Here is a 23,260-nt window from a genome sequence, read left to right on the forward strand (position 1 = left end):
GCTTTTTGGTCAAAACTTAGATTTTTGTGATCTAAGAACAGGCAGCTGAGATAGCAACATCACAAAGGTAGTTTTACGTTCAAATTTTCCTTCCATCTTTCTTCTGCTTATTTCTCCAAGAACTTTTTAAAAAGGCAGAGAGCACTTGGAAGAGCTGGGTTATGTCAAAAGCCACATACTTCCCTAAACTAATATAATTCAATCCACATAGTGAAGTGGATAGGAAAATATATTTCCCAACAAATAAAAAATAAAGTCTTAACACATCTGGAAAGTGCCAAATTCAGGACATTCCCCAAGTATAGTATGGCACTATTGTTGGTGACCACTACTGATCACCTAAAAGAAGATGTGGATGATACTTCCCAAAAGCAAATTACACATTTTTCAAAGTGACATGAAATAGTAGTGATGGGGGCTTTCATTTCCCCAAGTTCTTTGAAAGATAAACTCTTCCACATATGATTCTTCCAGCAAATTCTTGACCTGCTTTGCAGGCAGATGGGGGGAAAAGGAAGGGGGAGGCACAAGATTATTTATTCTTGATCTGATCCTAACCAAAAAAGATTTGGAAAATGAAGTGAATGTAATAGAAACTGTGGGAGAATGTGATCATGTAATTCTGGAATTTTTAATATAAAGGGAAGTTAAAGCTGAGTGTTGTCAAACATGTATCTTGGACTCCCAGGAACGCAGGCGACCAAATTGGGTGGAAATTCCTAAAAAAGCAGATACCAAAGTACAACTGCAACCAATTCCAATAGGAAAAAAATGGAAGGCAGCTGGAAAGCTGAAGTGACTGTTCACAAAGGTTAGTGAAGATCTGACAATCACATAGGATACATTCAGTATAGGAGGTAGAAGGTCACCATAGAAGAATATGTATGGATACACTGCAACTGTCGAAAGGCTAAAGTTCAGAATGAACTGAGACTAAGAAAGGATGTCAAGAACAAAAAAGGACTGTTTTTATGAAACATTCAAAATAAAGAGAAGAGAAATTAAACGATATAGCAGCTGCTCGGTGTAGAAAGTAAAGGGATAATAGATAAAGAAAAGGTAGAACTATTAAAATAATATTTTTGGTTACTAATATTTGAAAAGGGGAAATACATTTCACCAGCCAATTATGAACACTTGAAGGAACGGGAATCCAACTCAAGACATGGAACTCTTACTGACCTTGAATGAGTTCAAATATCAGGGTCATCCTAAGGTACTGAAGAAACTTGATATGGCTGAACTTGTATCCATTATATCTAGGATATCCTGGAAATGGATAATGTTCTAGAAGACTAGAGGAAGCCAATCTTGTCCCTATATTCAGAAATGGGAAAAAGAAGTATTTATAGAACTACAGGCCAATCAGTATAACACTGATACCTAGGAAGTTTCTAGGACAGATCATAAAGCAATTAATTTGTGAACATCTTGAAAACAATGCACTGAATTTTGAGGTCAGGATGGATTTGTAAATAAGTTTTCTCAGATCAATCTTTTCCATTTTTTGACTGGGTAATTTTATTAATAGATTATGGGAATGTTGTGATAATTTCTGCCACATTAAAAATTATAGTTCAGTAGCAACTTCTGGTCATGAGGCTCTGCCAAAGCTTCATCAGATGCATGTGGCCCCTGAGGTCTCATGTTATGCTCTCTACCACTAGTGTTTGATGCATGAAAGTAACAGATGAGATGCTGTCAAAGGGGTCAAGCCATCAGTACTTCAGGAATGAACAACACAGTCCTATACCAATCTATTCAGAAGGAAAGTCCATCAAGGTCTACGGGACGTTCTTCTGAAAGAAGTAGCTATAAGACTTCAACCTAAAAATGAATGCCCTATTTCAGAGGCAGTATCATTAATTTTCAAGACTTGCAGCAAGGCAAAAAAACAAAGTAGTGTTACACCTTGTTTTGAACTTCCTATATAACTGACAGTTATATTCTCAGTTATGCCTTTTTAAAACTGAGCATGGCTATGCATTGAGAACTGTTGTATTGTGACAGAGTTGTGATTGATCTGTGACAAGGATGTTAACTGGAGAAGTGATCATTTAAGTAACATTGTATAGCACCATCCTACAACAATAACTATCTCATGGCAAAGAGCCACTTTCTGTACACATCACCACCATTTCAAACTGTTGCTGCTGCTACTTTTGAACTGTAAGATGCATGAGGAGAGAAGTCCTGGTGCATTGCCCCATTATACTGCATTTTTGCCCATCTGCTAGGCAGCTATTATGAGTATCCTTTAAACTGGGAGATATGCATATCATGATGGTCACTCTCTAGCCCTAACCCATGTAGTGTTTCCTATTTAAGTTGCCCATGTCCAGTGAATTGTTGCACTGGGGCAGTTACAACGTGATCACAGCATGCAGGGAAGATCATTTGAACAAATTCTAACCTGAATCCTGACAGGGGAAACTGGGAGAGCTATCTCTGATGGGTATATAATATAAAAGGTGAGTGTTTTCAGGCTTCTAGTAAAACTTTATAACAAATAAACTATAACCACCACAAAATGTCTGCTTATTTATAGCAAATCATTATTTAAAGCCAAAGTACACAGCTTGGGGCCAAAGGTCAAAGCTACTCCAACAAATTTTAATTTTGTATATGACATGGGAAGAAATCGTTAAATATAAAGGAGTAATATTTATTGCATATACAGTAATATCATTTCTAAAGATCTTAAAATTAGTCCTGCCTTTTCTTTTTTTTCTTTTGGTCTGTAGTCTCTGGCAGACTACCCAAAACTCAAGTGTGACTCTCAGATTTTTAAAAAAAACTGTAGACCCTTGATCTAAAGCCAGATCTTACAAGTCGGATGCACAATGTCACACATTTTGCTGCGTTCGCTCTATGATTAGAGCACTTATCATCTGCAGCTGTTTTTAGGAAACACAGCCTGGCCATAGTGACTCAGCCCCAAATAATATTCATGGGATTATGATGCTATGATTTATGTGGATTTGATTTTCTCTAAAAGATCCAGCTGGTTCTAATTGCTACTGGAGTACAAATTTTCCTATATATTTAAAGGACTGCTACTCACACTACAACTTGCTTTGGACCTGGATTCAAAGAATTGATTTGCAAAATCCTGAATCTAACTACAGACTACCTCCAGTCTCAGAAGGGGTGTGTGTGAGAAGCAGGGCCTTTTCTGTTATCTCACCTCTGGAATCCCTTCCTTTCATCCTTCCCCAAGCATCCTCACTGGTTGTTTTAAACAATAGATTAAAAAACAATATTTAAGAGAATCCTGTTGCCTTTTGTCAGTATTCTATTGCAATGCAGTTGCTTTCTCTTTTCCCCTAACAAATGTTAGGAGCATGATTTAAATTAAATTGGAAATAATGTGTGTAATAAGGATCACCCCCCCCTCCAATTATGAATTCATGCTGTGTTTTGTGATCCAAGGAGAAGGCACAGCTACTTTAAAGTGCTACAGACAAGTCCCAAGTGCTTTGAAGATCTTTCTGGGATCAAAACTGAAGCACTGAATATTATATATGATTTAAGATTTTAGTTCTGGGATTGAAATGTACCAATATCTATAACTTTTGCCTTCTGCCTTGCTTAAAACACTGATACTAAGATGGATTTGGAAAGAAAACCATTCTTCATACTGAGTGAACTTAGGGAGGAACCTTGCTCAGTAGCCCATAGGCATATCCTTTGCCAGTTTCAATCCCTGATCGTTCTAAACAAGTCTAGAAAAGATGTATTTCCCAAACTCTGGAGAGCTACTCTATGTAACCATGCAGGTGTGGTTCTGCTCAGATAATATACTCCTATCATACCAGCTGTCATGGCCAGCATCCAGAATCTTCAGTTCTGGCTTGGATGATGGAAGTTGGGAAGGGATACTTAAGATGCAGGCCATTTAAAAATCTGCTCTCAAAGACAGCATGGCAAAACAACACTAGGGGATTTAACTTAACATACTATTATGGTTTGTGAAGACTTCCCCACAATGCTCTACTACATCCACTAAGCTCGGCAGAATACTAAACTATACTAAGCTGTTGAGAGAAAGGTAATCACATATTGATGAAATTTGTCTACCAAGGAAAGCATGTTCTCCCTACTGGTGAACATTGCCCAATATACACTTTTATTTGTTCCTATTAAGTAATAATCCAAAACTGCTTTCCCAATCCCCAGAAACAAGAACTACCATATTTTCCCCTTGTCCTATGCTAGAAATAAGTCTACATAATTGCTGGGATTGATTCCTCTCTTGGAGAGCCGTCATCGCTTCTTATCCCAGCCTAGTTTGGACTAGAAACCTCTAAGGACCCTTCTAGCTCTGTGATTCTGTGCTCTGTGGTTTTGATTTTTTATTTAGGAAATGTTTTCTATTTTATCGTTCTAATACTTATTTATTTATACACACGTTTACATACACCAGGTTGGGGGGGAGAGATCTTTTGGAATTTGAGATTTTTTTTAAAAAACAGATACTTTTAGCTTAGTAGGTTATTTTACACACACTCACACCCTTAAAAGTGGCATTTCTGCATTCTGTTGTCAAATTTAATTTACATGAACTGGGTCCTGGGGGTGCAAAAATAGGGGCTGTGGGGGCACATAGACTGCCCATCATTGATACATACAGCATATGTAGGTCCCACAACTAGCAAAATATTTTGAATTTCCTACTTTGGATTCCAAGACCGAGAGGGAGAACATTTCTGAAAAGGTAATGTTTCATTCAGATTTGGATTGTACGCCTGGTGATTTCATGGAGATGTCCTTATAATTTTATTAGCAATGATATGGAAGTGGTTTGCCATTGCCTTATTCAGGAAAAAACTTTTTCTTAATTTCTCAGGCTAGTTTAGAGTCCTGGTATTTCCTGTTGATCTCCTATCCAAGTTCTTATCAAATCTGTCCCTGCTTACCTTTTTAGCTTTTCAAAATCTATCAATTTCAGATTGGTGGTCCAGTTTCTCCCCACCACACATTTTTTGTTCAAGCTAAAAGCTCTCACATAACTTCTTTCTCATAATAGAGCTGATTCAGACTCTTAATCATTTTAGTTATGCTTTTTTTGATCTTCTCCAGCTCCAAAAGTTTGCATGGGGTAGTAACTTCCATTCCATTTTTCTGTCTATAAAATGGGACCACAGTTATACAAAGCTGAATGATACAATTATTGTAAAACATTTTCTGTCACACAAATATAACAGGACTTATTGAAGAAAGTTAGCTGCCTAACACTATTACAGAATTCATAACTTTAAAACAGTATAGTTGTCCAAGAGGAAAATCAAGCTAACTCCTAAACTTCTAAAACTCTTCTCTCCTTTTAAAAGATAATTCCAGCTGGAAAACATATATCTTCTTTATGTGGTTTGGACTATTATTCAGCTAACTATACTGTTACATTACATTTACATCAGTGTTTAGTTATCAACGCATAGCATGGATTTCTCTTTTTAGGGTGTTTTGTCATTGTTTTTCATAAATAAACCATGGCAATATGGATCACATTAATCACTTAAGAGGGAAGAAGAGATGAACTGTAGGAGCAAATTGCAGTTTTAATTAGCTAATGACTTTGTACAATGATTTAATAAAATTTGTAAAGTGCTCTGACTTTGATGCATCTGAAAGACTATTAAAATGCAAGATTTTTATTGTTATGCATATGCAAAGTCTGGAGGATTAGAAATCACAAACCAACTATATTACAGTGAGAAACTGTATTCTCTCTAAGAAAAATTTCAAAGATAGTTATTTTGACATTAAGTAGCTTTCTCTGATAATCACTTTCAAAAAGCAATTTGGGAATCATGCATCTATCATGAGCTTAGGTTCAGCAATGTAACCTATATCTTGGTGATTTTCTTACAAGAACAGATAAAAATATTGCCAAGAAAACTGCATGGACTTGTTCATATGGTCACCAGGAGTCAAAACTGGCTTCAAGGCACCAAAGTAATATCAAAATTATAGGACTAAGAACCTCAGCTATATATTGGAAGTCATCAAGCTGACTCTTCTTCTGTGAAGTGGCCTTATATAAGACCTCAGTCTAGAGTACAGTGCATAATAATTCTTATTTGGATGGTTGTTATAAGAGCACAACCAGATAACACGTGAAGCACTTTAAAGTCCTGAAAGCATTACAAAAATGTTAAATATTATTATAGTGAATTATCTATCAAGGAAGTAGCGGACTTATCTCAGACATGTACAGGTCATCCTCATTTTCCATAAAGCATATATACCATACATCCACTTCTTGTCATTCTTTCTATTTCTGATGTTCAGTCTGTAAGTTCTAGTTCCTCATTTAGCTTAAATATCATCACCCAAAAGTATAGTTTGGAGAGTTCCAAGTTTTGCAAAGATAAAGATAAAAAAAAAATGAAAGAAAAGCAAAGACGTACTAAGATGGAAGAGCATCTCAAAAAAAAATTCAGTAAGGACTACTGATGGTTGGCTTAAAATAGTTTAAGGTAATGAGAAGAATGAAATGAGAGGTCAGAATCCTAAACAATAGTATTCCAATATTTAATTGCAGGACCTAACTATTAATCTTAGAGAAAGTATGCTTTAACTAGCCAAACTAGCCATGAGATGACTTCAAATCTCATGATTTTTCAAATACTCTGTTTAATCCCTAAGGGGCTCCCTAGCAACTACAGATTAATTTGTTTTGTTAATATGTCATGCCATTACTTTGAAAGGTGGGAGACCCAAGTGGATTTAAAAATGAAATAAAATAAAACCTTAACCTTGTTTGAAAGTTAGCCAGTTGGATAGGTAGTGCCCAGCAAAGCTGCTCCAGGCTGGTAAACTGGGGCTAGTCCCATGTTGCCCAGCTGCTGTTTCCCCCTCTCTGTGAAATGGAGTTTGCCCTTGGCTGTTGTCACATGGGGAAGGGGTGTGTTAGCAGCTCAGAGGCGCCAGAGTAAGGCTGCTGCTGCAGCATCAGAAACAAGCAGCCGTGTTAGGAGAAAGGCAGGGAGCTGTCCTCTCTGCTAGTGCCTGGCTGGCACTGGTTTTTCTCAGCCTCAGCTTTATGGGTGAAAGCTGTCTGACCCCAGGAATGCACCCAGTCCAGGTGACAAGGGCGGCTGAAAATGGGGAAGAGGAAAAGGCTAAGGGGAGGCGCTGGTCATTGTGACTTGGCTGAGCCACAGGCGCTCCTGTGGGCAGAGCGTTCACTGCACCCGGGAAAAAGCTTCGTTGGCAGAGGGAGAGACTGAGACAAGCATGGAGCTCCGGCCACCTGCCTTGAGGATGAAGAAGAGATGGAGTAAGCTAGGGACACCACCCGCGCTTAAGCTCCGGATCGCCTGGAGATGGCTGATCCCTCTCTGGCTCTGCCTGTGCATTGCGGGGAAGTGTTCAGCCCAGGTGTATAACCTCAGCCTGGGAGTGGACGAAGAGCTGCCCGCTGACACTCTGGTAGGGGACATTAGCGCAGGGCTGCCGCCCGGGGAAGCGCACCCTGGTGGGTTCTTCTTATCGGAAGGCAGCGGGGAGTCCGCCCTGTTGGCGGATTTCCACGTGCACACTGACACGGGCATCATCCTCACCGCGAGGCCACTGGATCGCGAGCGGAGGGCGCGCTACAGCTTCGCGGCGGCCACACTGCGCGGGGAGATCGTGCAGGTGGAAATCACCGTCACCGACGTGAACGACCACGCTCCCCGCTTCCCTCGGGAGTTGGTGTATCTCAACATCTCCGAGCTCAGCCCGCCAGGCAGCGCTTTCCGCTTGCCCGCTGCACGGGATCCCGACGAGGGAAGCTTTGGCATTTGGGGTTACTCGTTACTGCCGTGGGATCAGGACGGAGCTGAGGACGACTATCAGGAGGAGGCAGGTCCGTTTTTCCAGTTGCGCTACGGCCCACCCTCGGACCCTCTGGATCTGCTGTTGCTGAGACGGCTGGACCGGGAACTGGCGGATACCCATCGGTTGCTGGTTGAAGCGTGGGACGGCGGCAGCCCTCGCCTGAGCGGGCGCCTCCGCGTAGAGATCCAAGTGCTGGATGAAAATGACAACGCTCCCACGTTCGGGCAAAGCGAGTATCGCGTCCGCCTACGGGAGAACACGCCTGCCGGTACTTCAGTGTGTCGTGTTTTCGCCACCGACCCGGATCTGGGTGGCAACGGCGACGTGCGTTACGTTCTCAGCCGCCGCCAGGGCGACTCTTCAGCGGCGACCTACTTCGAGGTGGACGGGCGCACCGGGTGGCTCCGTTTGCGCCGGCCGCTGGACCGCGAGGTCCGCGCTAGCTACCGCCTGGCTGTGGAAGCTCGCGACGGCGGTGCCCAGCCCGAAGTGGCGACCGCCTTGGTCGCCGTGGAGGTACTTGACGTGAACGACAACGCGCCGGTCATTCATTTGCTCTATCTCACCGAAGCCGGCGCCAGAGTCTCTGAAGGGGCGCGGTCGGGGGACTACATAGCCCGCGTGTCTGTCTCCGACCCCGACGAGCACCAGGAAAAGACGAATGGCGAGGCAACGCCGGGAGGCGGAGTGGCGCTGAGCCTGGAAGGCGGCGAAGGCGCCTTTTCGCTGCGACCCTCCGGCGGCGACAGCGGCATCTATTTCCTATGCGTGGAAGGTCCCTTGGACCGGGAGGCCCGCGACGTTTACGAGCTGCGCCTGATGGCTATCGACGCTGGCGTTCCGCCGCTCTCCTCGCAGCACACGCTGGCCCTCCGCGTGGGCGACCTCAACGACCAGGCTCCCGCCTTCGCGCAGCCTCGCTACCGAGCGACTGTCTCCGAAGCGGCCTCGCCGGGCACCGTTGTCTTGCGCCTCAGCGCCTCCGACGCCGACGAGCCCGGCTCTCGCAACAGTCAGGTGCGCTACGCCTTGGCCCCCTCTCAGGCTCACAGCGCGCTTTTTCTCCTCGACCCGCTCAGTGGCGTCCTCAGCGTCCAAGCCGCGCTGGACCACGAGCGGGAAGCGCTGGTGCAGCTGTGGGCGCTGGCCCGGGACTTGGGCGCGCCGCCCCTTTCTGCTTCGTGCCTGGTGAGCGTCAGCGTAGAGGACGCCAACGACAACGAGCCAGTCTTCAAACAGCAAGTCTACAACGCGAGCTTGGCTGAACACTCGGAGATCGGGTACTGCCTGTTGCAGGTAACGGGCTGGGGAAGAAAGAGGCGCCGGGTGAGGAGAAAAGGAGGAGCAACCTTTTATATGTAGAGCGCAGGGAGTGTCCCCAAGCGATCTGCTGTGGGGAAAAATCGGAGAATTTTGCCAGCTGCAGGTTTTCTAGGCCCTGCTAAAGCAAGCTGATCTTTTAAAATATTTCCGTCACCATTACCATTCAAGAACAGAAGATCTTTATTAGTGTGCAGGTGCTTAGCTAGCCCAGGTATCTGTCTCTTGCCTAAATAGATTGCCTGCACTGGTTGGGATAGAAAAGTTTCTGCTCTTTGTTTGTTAGGTCACATTCGTTAGTATTCTAAGAATGGAGTTTGTTTCATTTTACTTTTTTGTATTGTAGGTACTTTTTCCATATTTATTTAGTCCTTTCACAGTTTTCCCCACATGTGGGACATGGTGGCTTTGGAGTGATTTGACCCATGAGGTGTCCTAAGTCTCCACAGGTGCGACACTTTCCATCTGATTCAGAGCAAGGAAGCTTAGTGGGGCAAGCAGGGCATTTTGTCACAATATAGATGATACCAAACCATGAACTGTTAGATGACCTCACCCAGCAGCTTCATAAAAAGTAGCAGGGAGAAGACTGGAACCCCATAACATTAGCGACCACAGAGACAACCTCTCTTCTTCCAATACAATTGGCTGAGACTGCCCTCTGAAGGAGGAATGGAACCATTGCAAAACAGCACCTCCAATCCTTAACCCTATAAGGTGATCCACTAAGATATCATGGCTGATAGTATCAAAAACTGCTGAGAGATCTAAAAGGACCAGGAGAGGCACACCACTCCTCTCCAAGTCTCAGTAGAGGTCATCTGAAAGAGCAACCAATGCCATTTCAGTCCCATGCCTGGGCCTGAACCCTGACTGAAAAGGATCCAGACAATCTACTTCATCTAGTGTGCTCTGTAGTTATTTTGCCACCACTGTCTCAACAAGCTTCCTCAGAAAGGGAGGGGCGGAGATGGGGTAATGGTTATCTGAATCTAACACTGTTGGATCCAGGGAAGATCTCTTCAGGAAGGGTCATACCACAGCATCTTTCAAACTTCCTCCCATAAAAAAGCATTGACAGTCTCCCAGACCCAGGGGGTCACACTGCCCCCAGCCTCATACAGGAGCTGAGATGGGCATGGGTCAAGCATGCAGATGGCAGAAGATAATCTGGAGAACATCCTGTCTAGTTCCTTGGAGTTCCAGGTAGTACAACAAAACAGTGCCCTATCATTGCCAAAAACTCCATCCATGCAAATAGCTCCTAATAAACAAAAACTGGCTTTGAGGGTAAGCAATATTGGAGGCTACCCAATTTATTGCATAGAATATGATATCTGCCTTCTGGCAGAACTTGTGGGTATATGCCCTGTGCAATGACTTGACGGTTTGTCTGCTACAAGTTTGTTCTCTAAAGGCCAAGTTATTTAATTTGGAGAAGCTGAAAGAAGCAGAGTGGTGCAATATACTTCTCCAGGGTGACAAATTCCTCTGGTGTTACAGAGAATTATAATCTCAAGGAAGGAAGCCATCACTCTGAGAAAAAGGGGAATGATCCCTCAGAAGAGACCCTTCCTTGACAGATGTACTGATATTTTGAAAAATTATGCCTCAATGACTAATTATGTGAGGGCGATCTGGCTGTGACATCTGTCACCCCACTGATAGCCAGGATTGATTCAGCTGATCTGGCTGGCTAGGCAGGTACACCCTTCCTCCTTCACCTCTTCATGTGCATCCTGCCTGAAGCTGTGTGCTTGGTGGAAGAGGATGGCCATCCCAGATAGAAGAAGCATGCTGATCCCCAGTCAAGGATATATGACAGCTCTTACATCAACATACCAGCAGTGTGGGTCAATTAGCAAATAGGAACAAGATGCACACGCTAATGTGGAACGTGAGGCAGAAAACACGCAGACTCCATCCACATGTAGGGGTTTGCTTAATAGGTTGTGCAAATGATTATGTTTGCAAAGCATAGTTTATTGCTTAGTGTCTTGTGTGAAAGGAGCCAATTATGATTTTTTTAAATAATTCCAGTTAAATCCGTGCTTAGTGAGATGTGTAAGAAGGTCTGAGTACAACTGTTCAAACCAATACCTTATATTTGTGATAGAACAACTTTCCCTATTTTGTTACATTATTGAGATTTTCAGATATATTTTCCATAATTTCCCCACTAGCAAACTCAGGCACATGGAGATTATAGGAATTGTAGCTCAACATGTCTGGAAGGCAACAGGTTAGGAAAAACTGGTATAAAGAGTTGAGGGAATTGAAACAAGGGAAGTATTTTTATAAATAGTACAAGCTTCTGCTACTGTTAACTGCTTTGATGGTAATGATCTTGGATTTTATAAATCTTCCACAAGCATTCCTAGTGTTTGTCATTACTTCATACTTCCTCTGCAGGAGAATCCTCTGCATATTTTCTGTTCAAATATAATTTGTATCTGTATTGATTTTCTAACAGAATAGCATGTATATATTTGTTGCCTTTATCTTCCTTAAATTGTGGCTTCTAAATTCTTCTTGGCAAGTGCTGTCAGGCTTCTAGATGGTAAAAGGTGTGCAGGTCACCTAATAGAAGAGTAGAAATTACATCATCACTTGCAAGAATGGTGCACATATATAGATGACTGGATACGCTCCAATTTGAGTAGAACTATTACCACAGCACTAGAAAGCCAGTTTGGTGTAGTGGTTAAAACATCAGGATAGAAACTGGGAGACCGTGAGTTCTAGTCCCACCTTAAGCACAAAGCCAGCTCGGTGACCTTGGGCCAGTCTTTCTCTCTCAGTCCTAGGAAGGAGGTAATGGCATACCACTTCCGAAAATCTTGCCAAAAAGTAGGGACTTGTCCAGGCAGTCTCCATGACTCAATACTGATTCAAAGGCACCCCCCCCCCGGAAAAAAAATTATCACAGCATACAATGCCAGTGATTATTCTGAAAGAAATATTTTCATCTGTGGAAAAAGCATTAGTTGTAAGGGGGAAAGTCTGATGAATTTTTATAAAGAATAGATAGATGCTGTTGTTTTTATGGATTTTAGGAGATCCACAAATTTATCCAATTTCATGAATATTCTTTGGTGGAAATATGGGACACAAAAGAAAATAAATAAATAAATAAATAAACGAACATAAATATTGTGTGCAGTGTTCAGTTTTCCTACCTTGTTAGGTTAGGATTGCTAAAACTAAGCCTGAAGATTTTTCTCCCCAATAAATAAGTGTATACACATTTTGTCCATTTGTATATTAACTTTGGCCAGAAGCTAAACTCAAAAAAGGGGGTTGGATTAATAACTACAGTTTAAAATTGATTGCCTATAAAAATAAGATAGTATGCATAAACACAGAAAGCATTCTCTGTCACACACACACACATACATAAACCCTCACATACACACATCTGGAACAGAAGGAAGAGGGATGGAGATGGAATGAAGGGAAGGGATAACTGAAAAGTTAGAGGAAAGTGGGACAGAAATTAGGGAAGTGGAAAAGGTAACGGGATAGGGCAAGAAAGAAAAGAGAACACAAATCTGTGCATAATTACTTGGTTGAGCGCTGTTCTTCAAGGCCATGTTAATATGCATTCATCAAGTCCCTGAGTTGACAGAAAAGTATGCCAACTTTGTGCTGCCCCATGGCTGAGCTGTAAACTGCCTCAGTAACATGTCTGGCACTGTCCTTACAGCTTTAATGCAGGACAATTTAAGGACATAGTTGAATGAATTTCTCTGGCTTTGTTTCCCTCTTCTGCTAAATATCAACCAGCTGGTGGGAAAATATCTATCAATCACTGTCCTTAATATGGGATGGCACTGATGCTGGGGAGGAAGGAAGTTCTGACAAATGGCTCAACTTGTTAGTTTAACTGTCTTTAAAACTTGCTCTGGTTCTGTGCAAGTGTTCTGTGCAAGTGCCTTCAAAAAAACCCCAACTGTTAGCTGATATCAGCTGATAACTGGTCACCTTTTGGACACGAGTTTAGTGCTATTCTGGAACAGTGCTAAACCTACATTTAAAAATAGCCTCCCAACTTTCTTTTCAACATTTTTAGCTCTTTTCCTCTTTCTCACATTTCCTATCCACATAGACTAAGGCATCTTCCAAGTGGTAAAAAACAAAACAAAAACCATTCTGCTCACTCTCTCTGACATACATGCATATACATGCATGTACAGTGAAGAAAAGGAAGGACAAACCGTGGAAGGAAGGTGAGAGGGAGAGAAAAAGGCAGTACTTCTCTTCTTCCTCTGCCCAGTAGTTTCCCTCATTATCTGAGTTCTGCCGTTGTGGTTGTTTGTCAAGCAATATCCATACTTCTCCATCCTGAATGCAGCTGGTTGCCGCAGAAAGCTCAGCTCTCCTCTTTTCTCTCTCTAACACCTTGACATGTGCACAGTGGAAAAAAGGGGAAAGGGTGCCATGGAAAGACAGAGGAAGAGGAAAAGGCAGTAGAGCATCAAGTTTTATTTCAAGGGATGGTGAAATTGTTCAGAAAAGACAGTACCACCTGCTTCTGCTTCTCTTCTGTTTGTAGCACTGACAGTGCTCACATGCATACGTGTGTACACACACACGTTCAAGAGCTAGCACTTATCAAATCTGTGTTTATAGGGAGCCTGTTAAACATCCAACAAATGCTTCATAAAGCACCAGCACCAGGCATTATGTTGACAGATCCCTCTGTGAAAGCCAGGTGACTGGTTCTTCATTCAGCCAAGACCAAAAGGTCTTGTGTTCTGGTGCCAAGAAGGAAGGTGATGTACCAGCAGCAGCTGAAAGTTGTCAACAGGAGCTGGCAGATCCCAGCTCTGGCAACATCAGCACCAACATCATCAGTGAAGCATGGTAGATTGTTCATTATGGCAAGAGTTGTGTCAGGAGAAAACACTAACTGGAATAGCTAATGACAAAATTAAGCTGTCTCCACTGTTGGCTGGGTATGAGATGAAGGCAATATTGTGTGTCTTTAAAAATGTTTAGTGGGGCATCTTAGTGCTATGTTTAGTTGGACATGAGGGTGAGACCTGAGTTTATTGGCTCTCACTTTCAAGAAAATATTTTTAGGACTTCTCGTCCAGACTAGTAATTATAAAATCCAATAACATATTATTCCATGTTCAAGAAGTAGGATGAGTGCACGCTAGCACATTTGTATCATTGGTTCTCTTGAGTGGAGGACAAATATCTACAATGAGGCAGGAGAGAAGAAACTATCTCATTATTCTGCTTCACCACTAATGAGGACTCTAGAAAAATGCATGGAGTCTAACCATAGAGGAGGTTCCATCTGTGGACTTTGTGCATTTTTACAGACCTCTCATTCTTAGTAAAGCAGAAGGAACAAATGGTTTTTTTCCTGTCTCTTCCTCCTGTCCTAGCCACTTTCTTGTATTATTTGCAATTAGATGCCTCCTGACCATCCTACCAACTATGTTTGACAAAAGTAAGGTGATCCTTTCAGTTTATAGGTAATTATGTATGGGAAGTACTATAATTTTAGGCACCATGATAATATACATAGTGAAAAATGTGACAATATTATTAATCAGTTTTATATTTGGACCTGAAATTATTCAGCTTTATATCTTATGCTGCTAATACTCTATTAATGATTGATTCACACAACACTCAGTTCTAATATACAGTGGTACCTCGGGATACGAACTTAATCTGTTCCGTGACTCTGGGCGTATCCCGAGTTGGTCGTAACCCAAAGGAAATTTCCCCATAGGGTTCACTGTAAATCCAGTTAATCCGTTCCACCCTCCGAATTTGGTTGCACCCCGAAGCAAATTTTCCCATAAGGTTCAATGTAATTACTGTTAATCCGTTCTGGCGTCCACAGACCACGCGTCAGGGGCGGGAGAACAGCTGGGTGTGGCACGGCACGAAAATGGCCGGGTGCGGTGCGAAAACGGCCGGGCGCAGAGCGGCGCGGCGCGAAAACGGCCGGGTGCGGCACGGCGCGAAAACGGCCGGGTGCGGCGCAGCATGGTGTGGCGGAAAAATGGCCGCGGACCACGTGTCAGGGGCGGAAAAATGGCCGCAGACCACGTGTCAGGGGCGGAAAAATGGCCGCGGACCACGTGTCAGGGGCGGAAAAATGGCCGCGGACCACGTGTCAAGGGCAGAAAAATGGCCGCACCCCGAGGCGGAGTTCGCACATTGAGGTAAATTTTTGCGGCCGGAGCTGGTCGTAACCCGAAAAGTTCGTTAGTAGAGGCGTTCGTATCCCGAGGTAGCACTGTATAACGTTGTTTGTTTTTCTTTAGCATGTTATATGAAATCGGACATTGTGATTTGTAAACCATGGTTTAAAAGTTAATGTGCAAACCCCAAAATAGTTGTTTATTCAATAAACCAAGGTTCAATAACCAATCATGCAACCGTGATGATTGCTATGACACTGAGTACTCTACATGAGATATGTTGTTGTTCAGTCGTTAAGTCATGTCCAACTCTTCGTGACCCCATGAACCATATTGCGCCAGGCCTTCCTGTCCTTCACTGCCTCCCTGAGTTTGCTCAGTTTCATGCTCATTGCTTCAGTGATGCTATCTAACCATCTCATCTTCTGCCGTCCCCTTCTTCTTTTGCCTTCTACATGAGATATAGCTGAGTTCAAATAATAATCAGGACCTCTTTTCAGATTTGGAGATGTTTGGGGGATATGTGTTCATTTGATTCCTCCTTGGTCTTGTTCTCAGTAAGAGAATATATCCCCTTTCCCAACACTTGGTCACCCTAAGTGGTATGGATGTTATTTCCATAACTCCCCACTCACTGTATTATGACCAAGGTCAGAGAAATGCAAGCTGTGATGACTTCCAGGGAAGAAATGGGGATCAGAAGATGGCTCCACTAAAAGCAGAGCTGATGACCATGGTGGAGTGAAGACCCGGCATGGACTGGTTCTTCATATAATTCCTCTCCAGACAAGGAGAGGACTTGAGATCACCCACAAGTGCTCCAGACAGTTGTTCCTCATGAGGAGACTGCAAGACAGCAGCCTCTGGCTGGTTTAGAGCTCTGGGAGACAAGGGAATAGCCATCTTGTTCAAACTATGGTCAGCGCCTTTAAGGACACAGAGTTTGCATACTTCCTTTTCTAATTACTTTCAGAAATTGTTTGTTAACTGCTTTTTAGCTGTTAGGAACATTTGGAGCAACAAGTCTGAAAACACCTTCAATCCTTAGCAAAAGAAGTTTTAAGTACAAGTTTAAGGACTTAAATATTTTTTAAGCAGCAAAAGTGTGATTAGAACTTTGATTTTGGAAAGTTATAAATGGACTAAGGGTCCAGATGTATTTGAAATAAGATTTTGGAATTAATTATTAGAATCCTTCCTGTGGGAAAATGCTTTTGTTTTGAATTCTTAGAAAAAACAAAAAAACAAAACAAAACAAAAAAAGAAGATAGGATGAGACTTTGAAGGTTGGACGCTAGAGGGAACCAGAAGGAACTAAAATTACAATTAAAGGAGAAGAACACTTACATTTGACTTACTAATACAGAATGAAGCAACGTATTTTAACATTGGACATACTGAAGGGTAGTTTTGAACAATGGACCCAGAAGTTAATTTTAAGAGTGTCTGCCTCTATAGACAGACTGTGTTTAAAAGATGTTATAGAAGAGGAACAAGCTTTACCTGACAAGATTGAGACTGATCTGAAAGTGGATTTAAAAATGACAGGCTACAAGAATGATATGGAAAAAGATGCTACAGTAGATATACAAATGAAACCGGCTGATGTCTTAATAATTAAAAGGGATATACAAATAACAAACCAAAAGAGTGACCTGGATAACTTTCCTATATTGGATTTACAAAAGAGACTTGTTAAAGCTTTGAAGAATTTTGTGAGAAGGAAAAAATGAATTTTATGACAAAGAAAAAATGAAAAGAAATCAAGTTCTAGGACATTAAAGATCAAGATGATTAAAAGTAAAAGGAAGGAATATAAAGTTGGTTTATTTGATCAAGTTTAAAATAGATTTGTGGTTATCTCTGGTAATCCTTAAAGGACTTTTGCTGATCAGGACTGAATGACGAGGCTTTAAAGATTTGTTTATAGATAAGAGATGAGATATGGGAAGAAAAAATCAATTGTTGTATTTTAGGAGAAGGTGATAAGTTGTTAAAATTGTTTATAATTGTGATGAAGAGGGAAGTCATTTCTTTATGTATTTCTTTTCTTTTTCTTTACTATATTCTTTTTTTCTTTTCTATTTTTCTTTCTTTTTTTTCTTTTCTGACCTTTTTTATTCTTTTATTTTTTTCAGTTTGTATTAGTTTTTATCTTTGCAATTGTAATTTTTAATAAAATTACTATTAAAAACAAAGAAAAATGCAAGCCACATCCTATTCTTTCAATGCGATTTCCTCTCCTGACTTTTTGCATGCCCTGAAAATTCATCCTTGAGGAAAATATGAGAGAGAGAGTACTGTAGAAAGGAAATTGTGGGAATTGTAGATGCTTTGTGCAAACGAGAGTATCTTTTATTCTTATAGAAGCTCTCTTGGTTTTATCCTAATTTCTTCAGTATATCTGCTATTGGAAAGTACTTTAGAATTAAGTATTTTGTTTATTTTTATATAACAACATTTTACCCAGTTTCAAGTATTTCCTGCACAACTGTGGGGAATGTTATATTCATGGTTTCATGTCAGAATTGCACTATTTAACACCAAATGCTATATGAGTTTTTTCCAAAAGGAGCACTTTAGCAAGCTAAAAATTGGTATTTAGCCACTTTCTCACCGGTATCTTTTATTCTGATGTCTGTAATCTCTTCTAGTGTGGTGCTTCAGAATTCTATTTTATAATACTGCAATCACTGTATTAATTGTATTACAGAGCGTATATCTGCAGTTTTCTGGCAATGATTTTTCAATTGGGGTAGTAATTACCCCAAAGCAGTTACATTGCTGTATCCTGCATATGTTGAAAATCAGTGAAGATTAAATAACAAAGAGACATTTTATGTTCATATTGCTTAAAGAAGCAGATGTTCTAACTTATTACCATTGAAAACCCCCACGAGTGTACATGAAGCTTAACAGGGTTATAGAAGGAAAGTAAGATACAGTAGGTCTAATGTGCTTTGAAACTACACAAATCATTCCAGTCCAGTCCTACCCTCAGACAGTCAGTTGTGTGTAGGACTACCAGACCTGGTTGCAAAAATCCATCTAATAACTAGTGGCAGCAGCAACGGGCTGGGATAAGCTGCCATCTAGTGATTACCCAGACATTTGCAGCCTGTATCTGCTCACCCTAAGGAACTGCTAATCGGCTGCCCCCCCTAGTCAGAGTTGTGTAAGCAGTATGATGTAGGTATTATTGTGACAAACTGTATACATGTTCTGTGACTGCTTCAGGTTGGAAAGAGGACTTTTGATGGTTGTTACGCTTTTGCTCCTTGAGCCCCCAACATTAACTGTCCATCTTCTGATTTGGGGTACCAAATTTTCAGGAAGGGCCTCATCTGGCATCCACCCCTAACCCAGTGGATGACAGGGAAAGGGCTCTCACACCCTGTGCTGTCTTTCTGGAAATTGAAAGATCGGAATACAAATGTTGATATAATTGCTCTAGTGCTATCTGCTAGCTATGTAGCAAAGAGTTGAACTGACTAAGGAATGAACCATTCCTTACCCTTTTACACAATAAACCAATCTAATAGTTTTTTTAATTAATTGTTAAAGAAAATATAAAATGTAAAATATTAACTTTAAAATAAAATGCAAGTATTCTTCTTCATTGTGCAAAAAGATAAATTACAGAGGCACCCAGAACAAAATAATACAACAGCTGGGAAATCAATCAAAAACAAAATACAGTGGTACCTCAGGTCACAAACGCTTCTGTTCACGACCAATTCGGGTCACGAACAGCACCATTCGCAAAATGTTGCTTCCTGAACACCGGATCGGGTGACGAACAGGATCCACGGCCATTTTCCCTGTCGTGACATGTGGTCGTGGCTTCCTGTAGGGAGGGGGACTCTCCCTCCAAGCAATAACCACCTCCCCACCCGCCTTCCTGTCCTCCACGCCAGAAGTCATGTCGAGCAAGGTTAGCATTCTCTCTCTTCGTACTGTACTTTGTGTCATATTTTTGTGGTTTAAAAAAAAAATACATATGGTTCAGAACGGATTAACCGTATTTACATTGAACCTTATGGGAAAATTTGATTCGGGTCGTGACCAATTCGGGTCGCGACCAGAGTTGCGGAACAAATTAAGTTCGTGACCCGAGGTACCACTGTACAGTGTTCTGAAGAGACCAGAAGGTGATGCCCTCTGTTAGAACCGCCTAGAAAATAGTAAAGAGCTTTCATTTTATTAACATAGATTCTACTGAAAAATTGTACCATCATGAACACAGTCTCAGATTTGACTGAAGGCTGACTTTAAACACCAAGTTCCATAACTGGTACAGGGAAATAAACAACATGAGACTTGGCAAACACACCAAATAAAAATAAAAAGCATAGCACAAATGGTCATACATTTTACCAGTTTTTAGAGAAATAGAATACTGAAGCAAATGTTCCTCTGCCTCAAATGACTTGAACTTCTTCATCTTTGTGGGAGATTCTAGCTATTCATCAAAAGCTGATGGGAAGGTGGAAACCCTATTCCATTTCCAGGCTCTTTCCATAGACTTCTGTCGGGTTCTCTATTTGGTTTTCAAAAGGTCAAGTCTTTCTGTCTCTAGAAAGGAGTGCTCTCAGTGGGAGGGGGAGTCAACAAAGTCAAAATGTTGGGTACAGCTGTGCAATCAAGCTCCACTCCATTTTTTACATGCTTGTGTGGCAATAAATTTTAGAGTTATTATTACTTCTGATAGCCTCTATCAATCTTTCCTACTTGCTGACTTCTGAATCAGTTAGAAACCTGTTAATGATCACATTGATTAGGGATGAAGAGAGTTGTACCTGAGCACATATGAGGACTGCTAGGTAGGAGAATTTGGCATGTATACAGTCAGATTAGATTTATTTAATTAATTTAAGTTTAATTACTTTTAAATTCTTACATTTTAGATAAATACACTTAAGTTTCTGTCCTGGCCCTATCCACTTTGGACACACAAAACTTTGGACACATAAAAGTTCCCCATTCTCCTCATTACAGTTACTCAAAGGATCACTTCATATAAGTAGAACATTCAGCCCTATTATTGTAATAAGGGATCATTTTTGTTGTTGTTCCTGGTAAAGGAGGTATCTTTGCAGCCCGCTAATAAAAGACATCTCTTTCCATGAGATAAGGAAAGAGGAGCTTATGAAAGGCACACATAATACTTGGGTTGAACTGTCCCTTTGCATGGAAATGCACATGAAATTACAATTTCATTAACATCTTTTTCACTTTGGTACCAAAAGGTAGTTGAAATGACACCTTTTCTCTTAAAAAGCAATGCTGATTTCTATTGTAAGTTTGTAAGATTTTGAATGGATTCCTTCAAAACACTGAACCATGTTTTGTTTTGCTTAACTATGCTTTACTAAGTAAACCTCAGTGGCTAAATTACCACAACATGTTAAGCCAACACTAAACAAAAGCACATCAGGGCATAGTAGGATGTATGAGCCCAGTCTCCAGACTGAAAGTGGCTGGGTGTTTGTAGCCTGTTTGTGCAGAAAATGTGAGATAATAGTTCCATCGCATCTCTTGAAATGCTCCTTTTGGCTTGTTACTTGCTTCTCATTTCTGTGCTCCTTCTCATTACAGAAAAATGCAGAATTGTACCTGATATTAGCTCAAGGATCAGGAAGCGATGAAAAAGGCAGAACCAATGTACAATGATAAAGAATTCAAAATAAAGACATTAAAATAAAAGTGCAATAAAAAGAAAGTAAAGTAATACCTTACCATTTGAATTAATTGTAAATGGTATATAATTTTTCCCTGGCATCACAGTAAGCCATTGAATCAGGCCACTGCTTTTTGCATTAATCAAGTTAACCTGGCTCATCATAAAATACCTTATTTCCTACAAAAGTAGAAGAACCATGGGTGTAGGGAGAGTATTCTGCTGATTACTCATTCTGTACTTGGCAGTCTCATTTGCCTTTAAGTGAATTCCCTGATCCATGACTTGAATAAAACTTCAATCAATTGGCTGCAGCATCACAATCTTCATAAAGTTATTCTATTTTCTGCTTAAAAGTCAATATTTTCTTGTTATCCCAGCCCTGATAAACACAGAGTTTGATGTGAAATTAAATATAGCCAAGCACATCTTATTAGCATTTTTATTCATGTTACAATAACTCTTCCATGATTGCACTGAGTTCTGATGCAGAGCTTTTATATGTATTTCAATAACTTTTTTCTTCTGTTTTTTTCAACAACTTTATTGGTTATAAGGGGCACTTATGCTTATGATGGCATGAGTGGCCATACTGGAAGAAAACATGATCTAAACCGATTCATTTTGATGCCTACTATTTTATTTAAAGAAATACAGTTGAGCTGAAATGATTATATATTTTACAGAACAGCACTCTCACAATTTCAGAGGGCTAGGCTTCTTGTTGGAATACCTCCTGTTACATCAATCCAACTATTCCTGGAGACAACAAAAACTGTTTTTCTGGCCCCCAATGTCTGCTGTATGGCTGTTCACCTTTAATATGTCCTTAGTTCACTTGGCACCTTCTTAGTATCATTGAATCCCTAATCAAAAACATTTCTGCTTTCCTCTGCTTTTATCTATTGAACAATTTTACTTTACAGAGCCATTTGGGGCCTTATAGCCTGTTTGCCTGGAGTGCTCCTGTTTTAGTGTATTGGGTTAGTTTGTACATCTTGGCAAAGGAAAAAATGGTAATGAACCTGTTGGCTGAAATTAATATATAAATGGAATTCAAGATACGCACCAATACTGGGATTCAGTGCATTAATGCACTATTCCCACTAGCAGCTGCTCAGAATTCCTAGGTGCTGATGTTAACCCTAAATGAATGGTTGTGTGACATTGGGATGTTATGTTGTGTTACTGATTTATGATTTATGGGCCAATGAGGTCTGGGAAACAGATACAAAATAGTGTCTCCATTGGTTCTTTCAGCCTATGAGCTATCATGTAGTAAAATTAGCATATCCCTATATTAGCCTGTGCCTGAGGTACTAGAGATAAAAAATTCTCACATTGTGGTAGTCTTTTTATTATTTCTGCTAGAGAACTATTGATGACAGGTCTCTGATTCTTATCTATTGGGAATCCTTTCATAATTTATAAAATTACTCTTCTATCCTACATAGGTAGTGCTCACTAGGTTTCTTCCAGTGAGTAGAATTTAACATACTGCACCCAGTAGCATCTCTCTGGTATGACAGAACTAGACTGGCTTGCGTGATTTGCTATTAGACTTGATCCATTTTTGGCCTCCTCTTATAATAGTCAGCCTTCTTTATTTCCAGTCTTGCTGTTCAGATCAGGGAACTTACGGACACACAGCTTCACGTGTTCCTCAGAGGCTGACTTTTTACCTCAATCCCTGTCAGCTTTTGCATCTGACTTTCCTTATAGCAACTTGGGGAGAGAAAAGAGGTATAAATAGGAGTTTTTTAAAAAATAATACTGCAGTCTTAATTCATACATCTACTAGACAATTCTGATTTACCACATCTTTTATTTAACAAAATGTAACCTTGGTTTCCTTACACAATCCCACAGATCCAGATAATTTACTTGGCCTAAAGGTCACTTTTTCATTCAGGCATTTCATTTGAATATGTGTCTTCACAAACTCAGCAAGTGTGTTTATGTATGAGAAGTGTTTCATTTCTTGCTTTCCATGCTGAAACAAACTATTGTTAAGTTAAAGCAGCTGATGGTACAGTAAGCCTGAGGAAAGGAGCTGCGAACAAATTAAGCCCAGCTTTTTAGAAGTAAATAAACTGCAGTAAAAAGGGGAATTGTGAAACAACCATGGCACTAAATAATAAACAGCAACCATAAATAAAATTCATGGTTGCTTGAACAGTCAGTGCTATGTATAGAAACAAGAAATACAACTTTATTAATGTTACTGATAAATGCTGCTAAAGTTCAAATCTCAAGCAAGTTG

The 23,260-nt window shown here is 40.8% G+C and overlaps 1 protein-coding gene across 1 annotated transcript in view; it reads left to right on the top strand.

Moving 5' to 3' along the window:
- Positions 1–7,242: 7,242 nt before the first annotated feature.
- Positions 7,243–23,260, top strand: part of DCHS2 (dachsous cadherin-related 2) — a 107,613-nt gene continuing 91,595 nt past the window's right edge. The window contains exon 1 of the mRNA XM_088133246.1: positions 7,243–9,123. Within this exon, the coding sequence (XP_087989372.1) occupies positions 7,243–9,123 (1,881 nt within the window). The remainder of the gene's footprint in view (positions 9,124–23,260) is intronic.

This window comes from Python bivittatus, unplaced genomic scaffold (genome assembly GCF_059951505.1).
Source record: "Python bivittatus isolate LINGU-HERP-01145 unplaced genomic scaffold, Pbiv_v1 ctg000070_np1212, whole genome shotgun sequence".
Taxonomy (NCBI): domain Eukaryota; kingdom Metazoa; phylum Chordata; class Lepidosauria; order Squamata; family Pythonidae; genus Python; species Python bivittatus.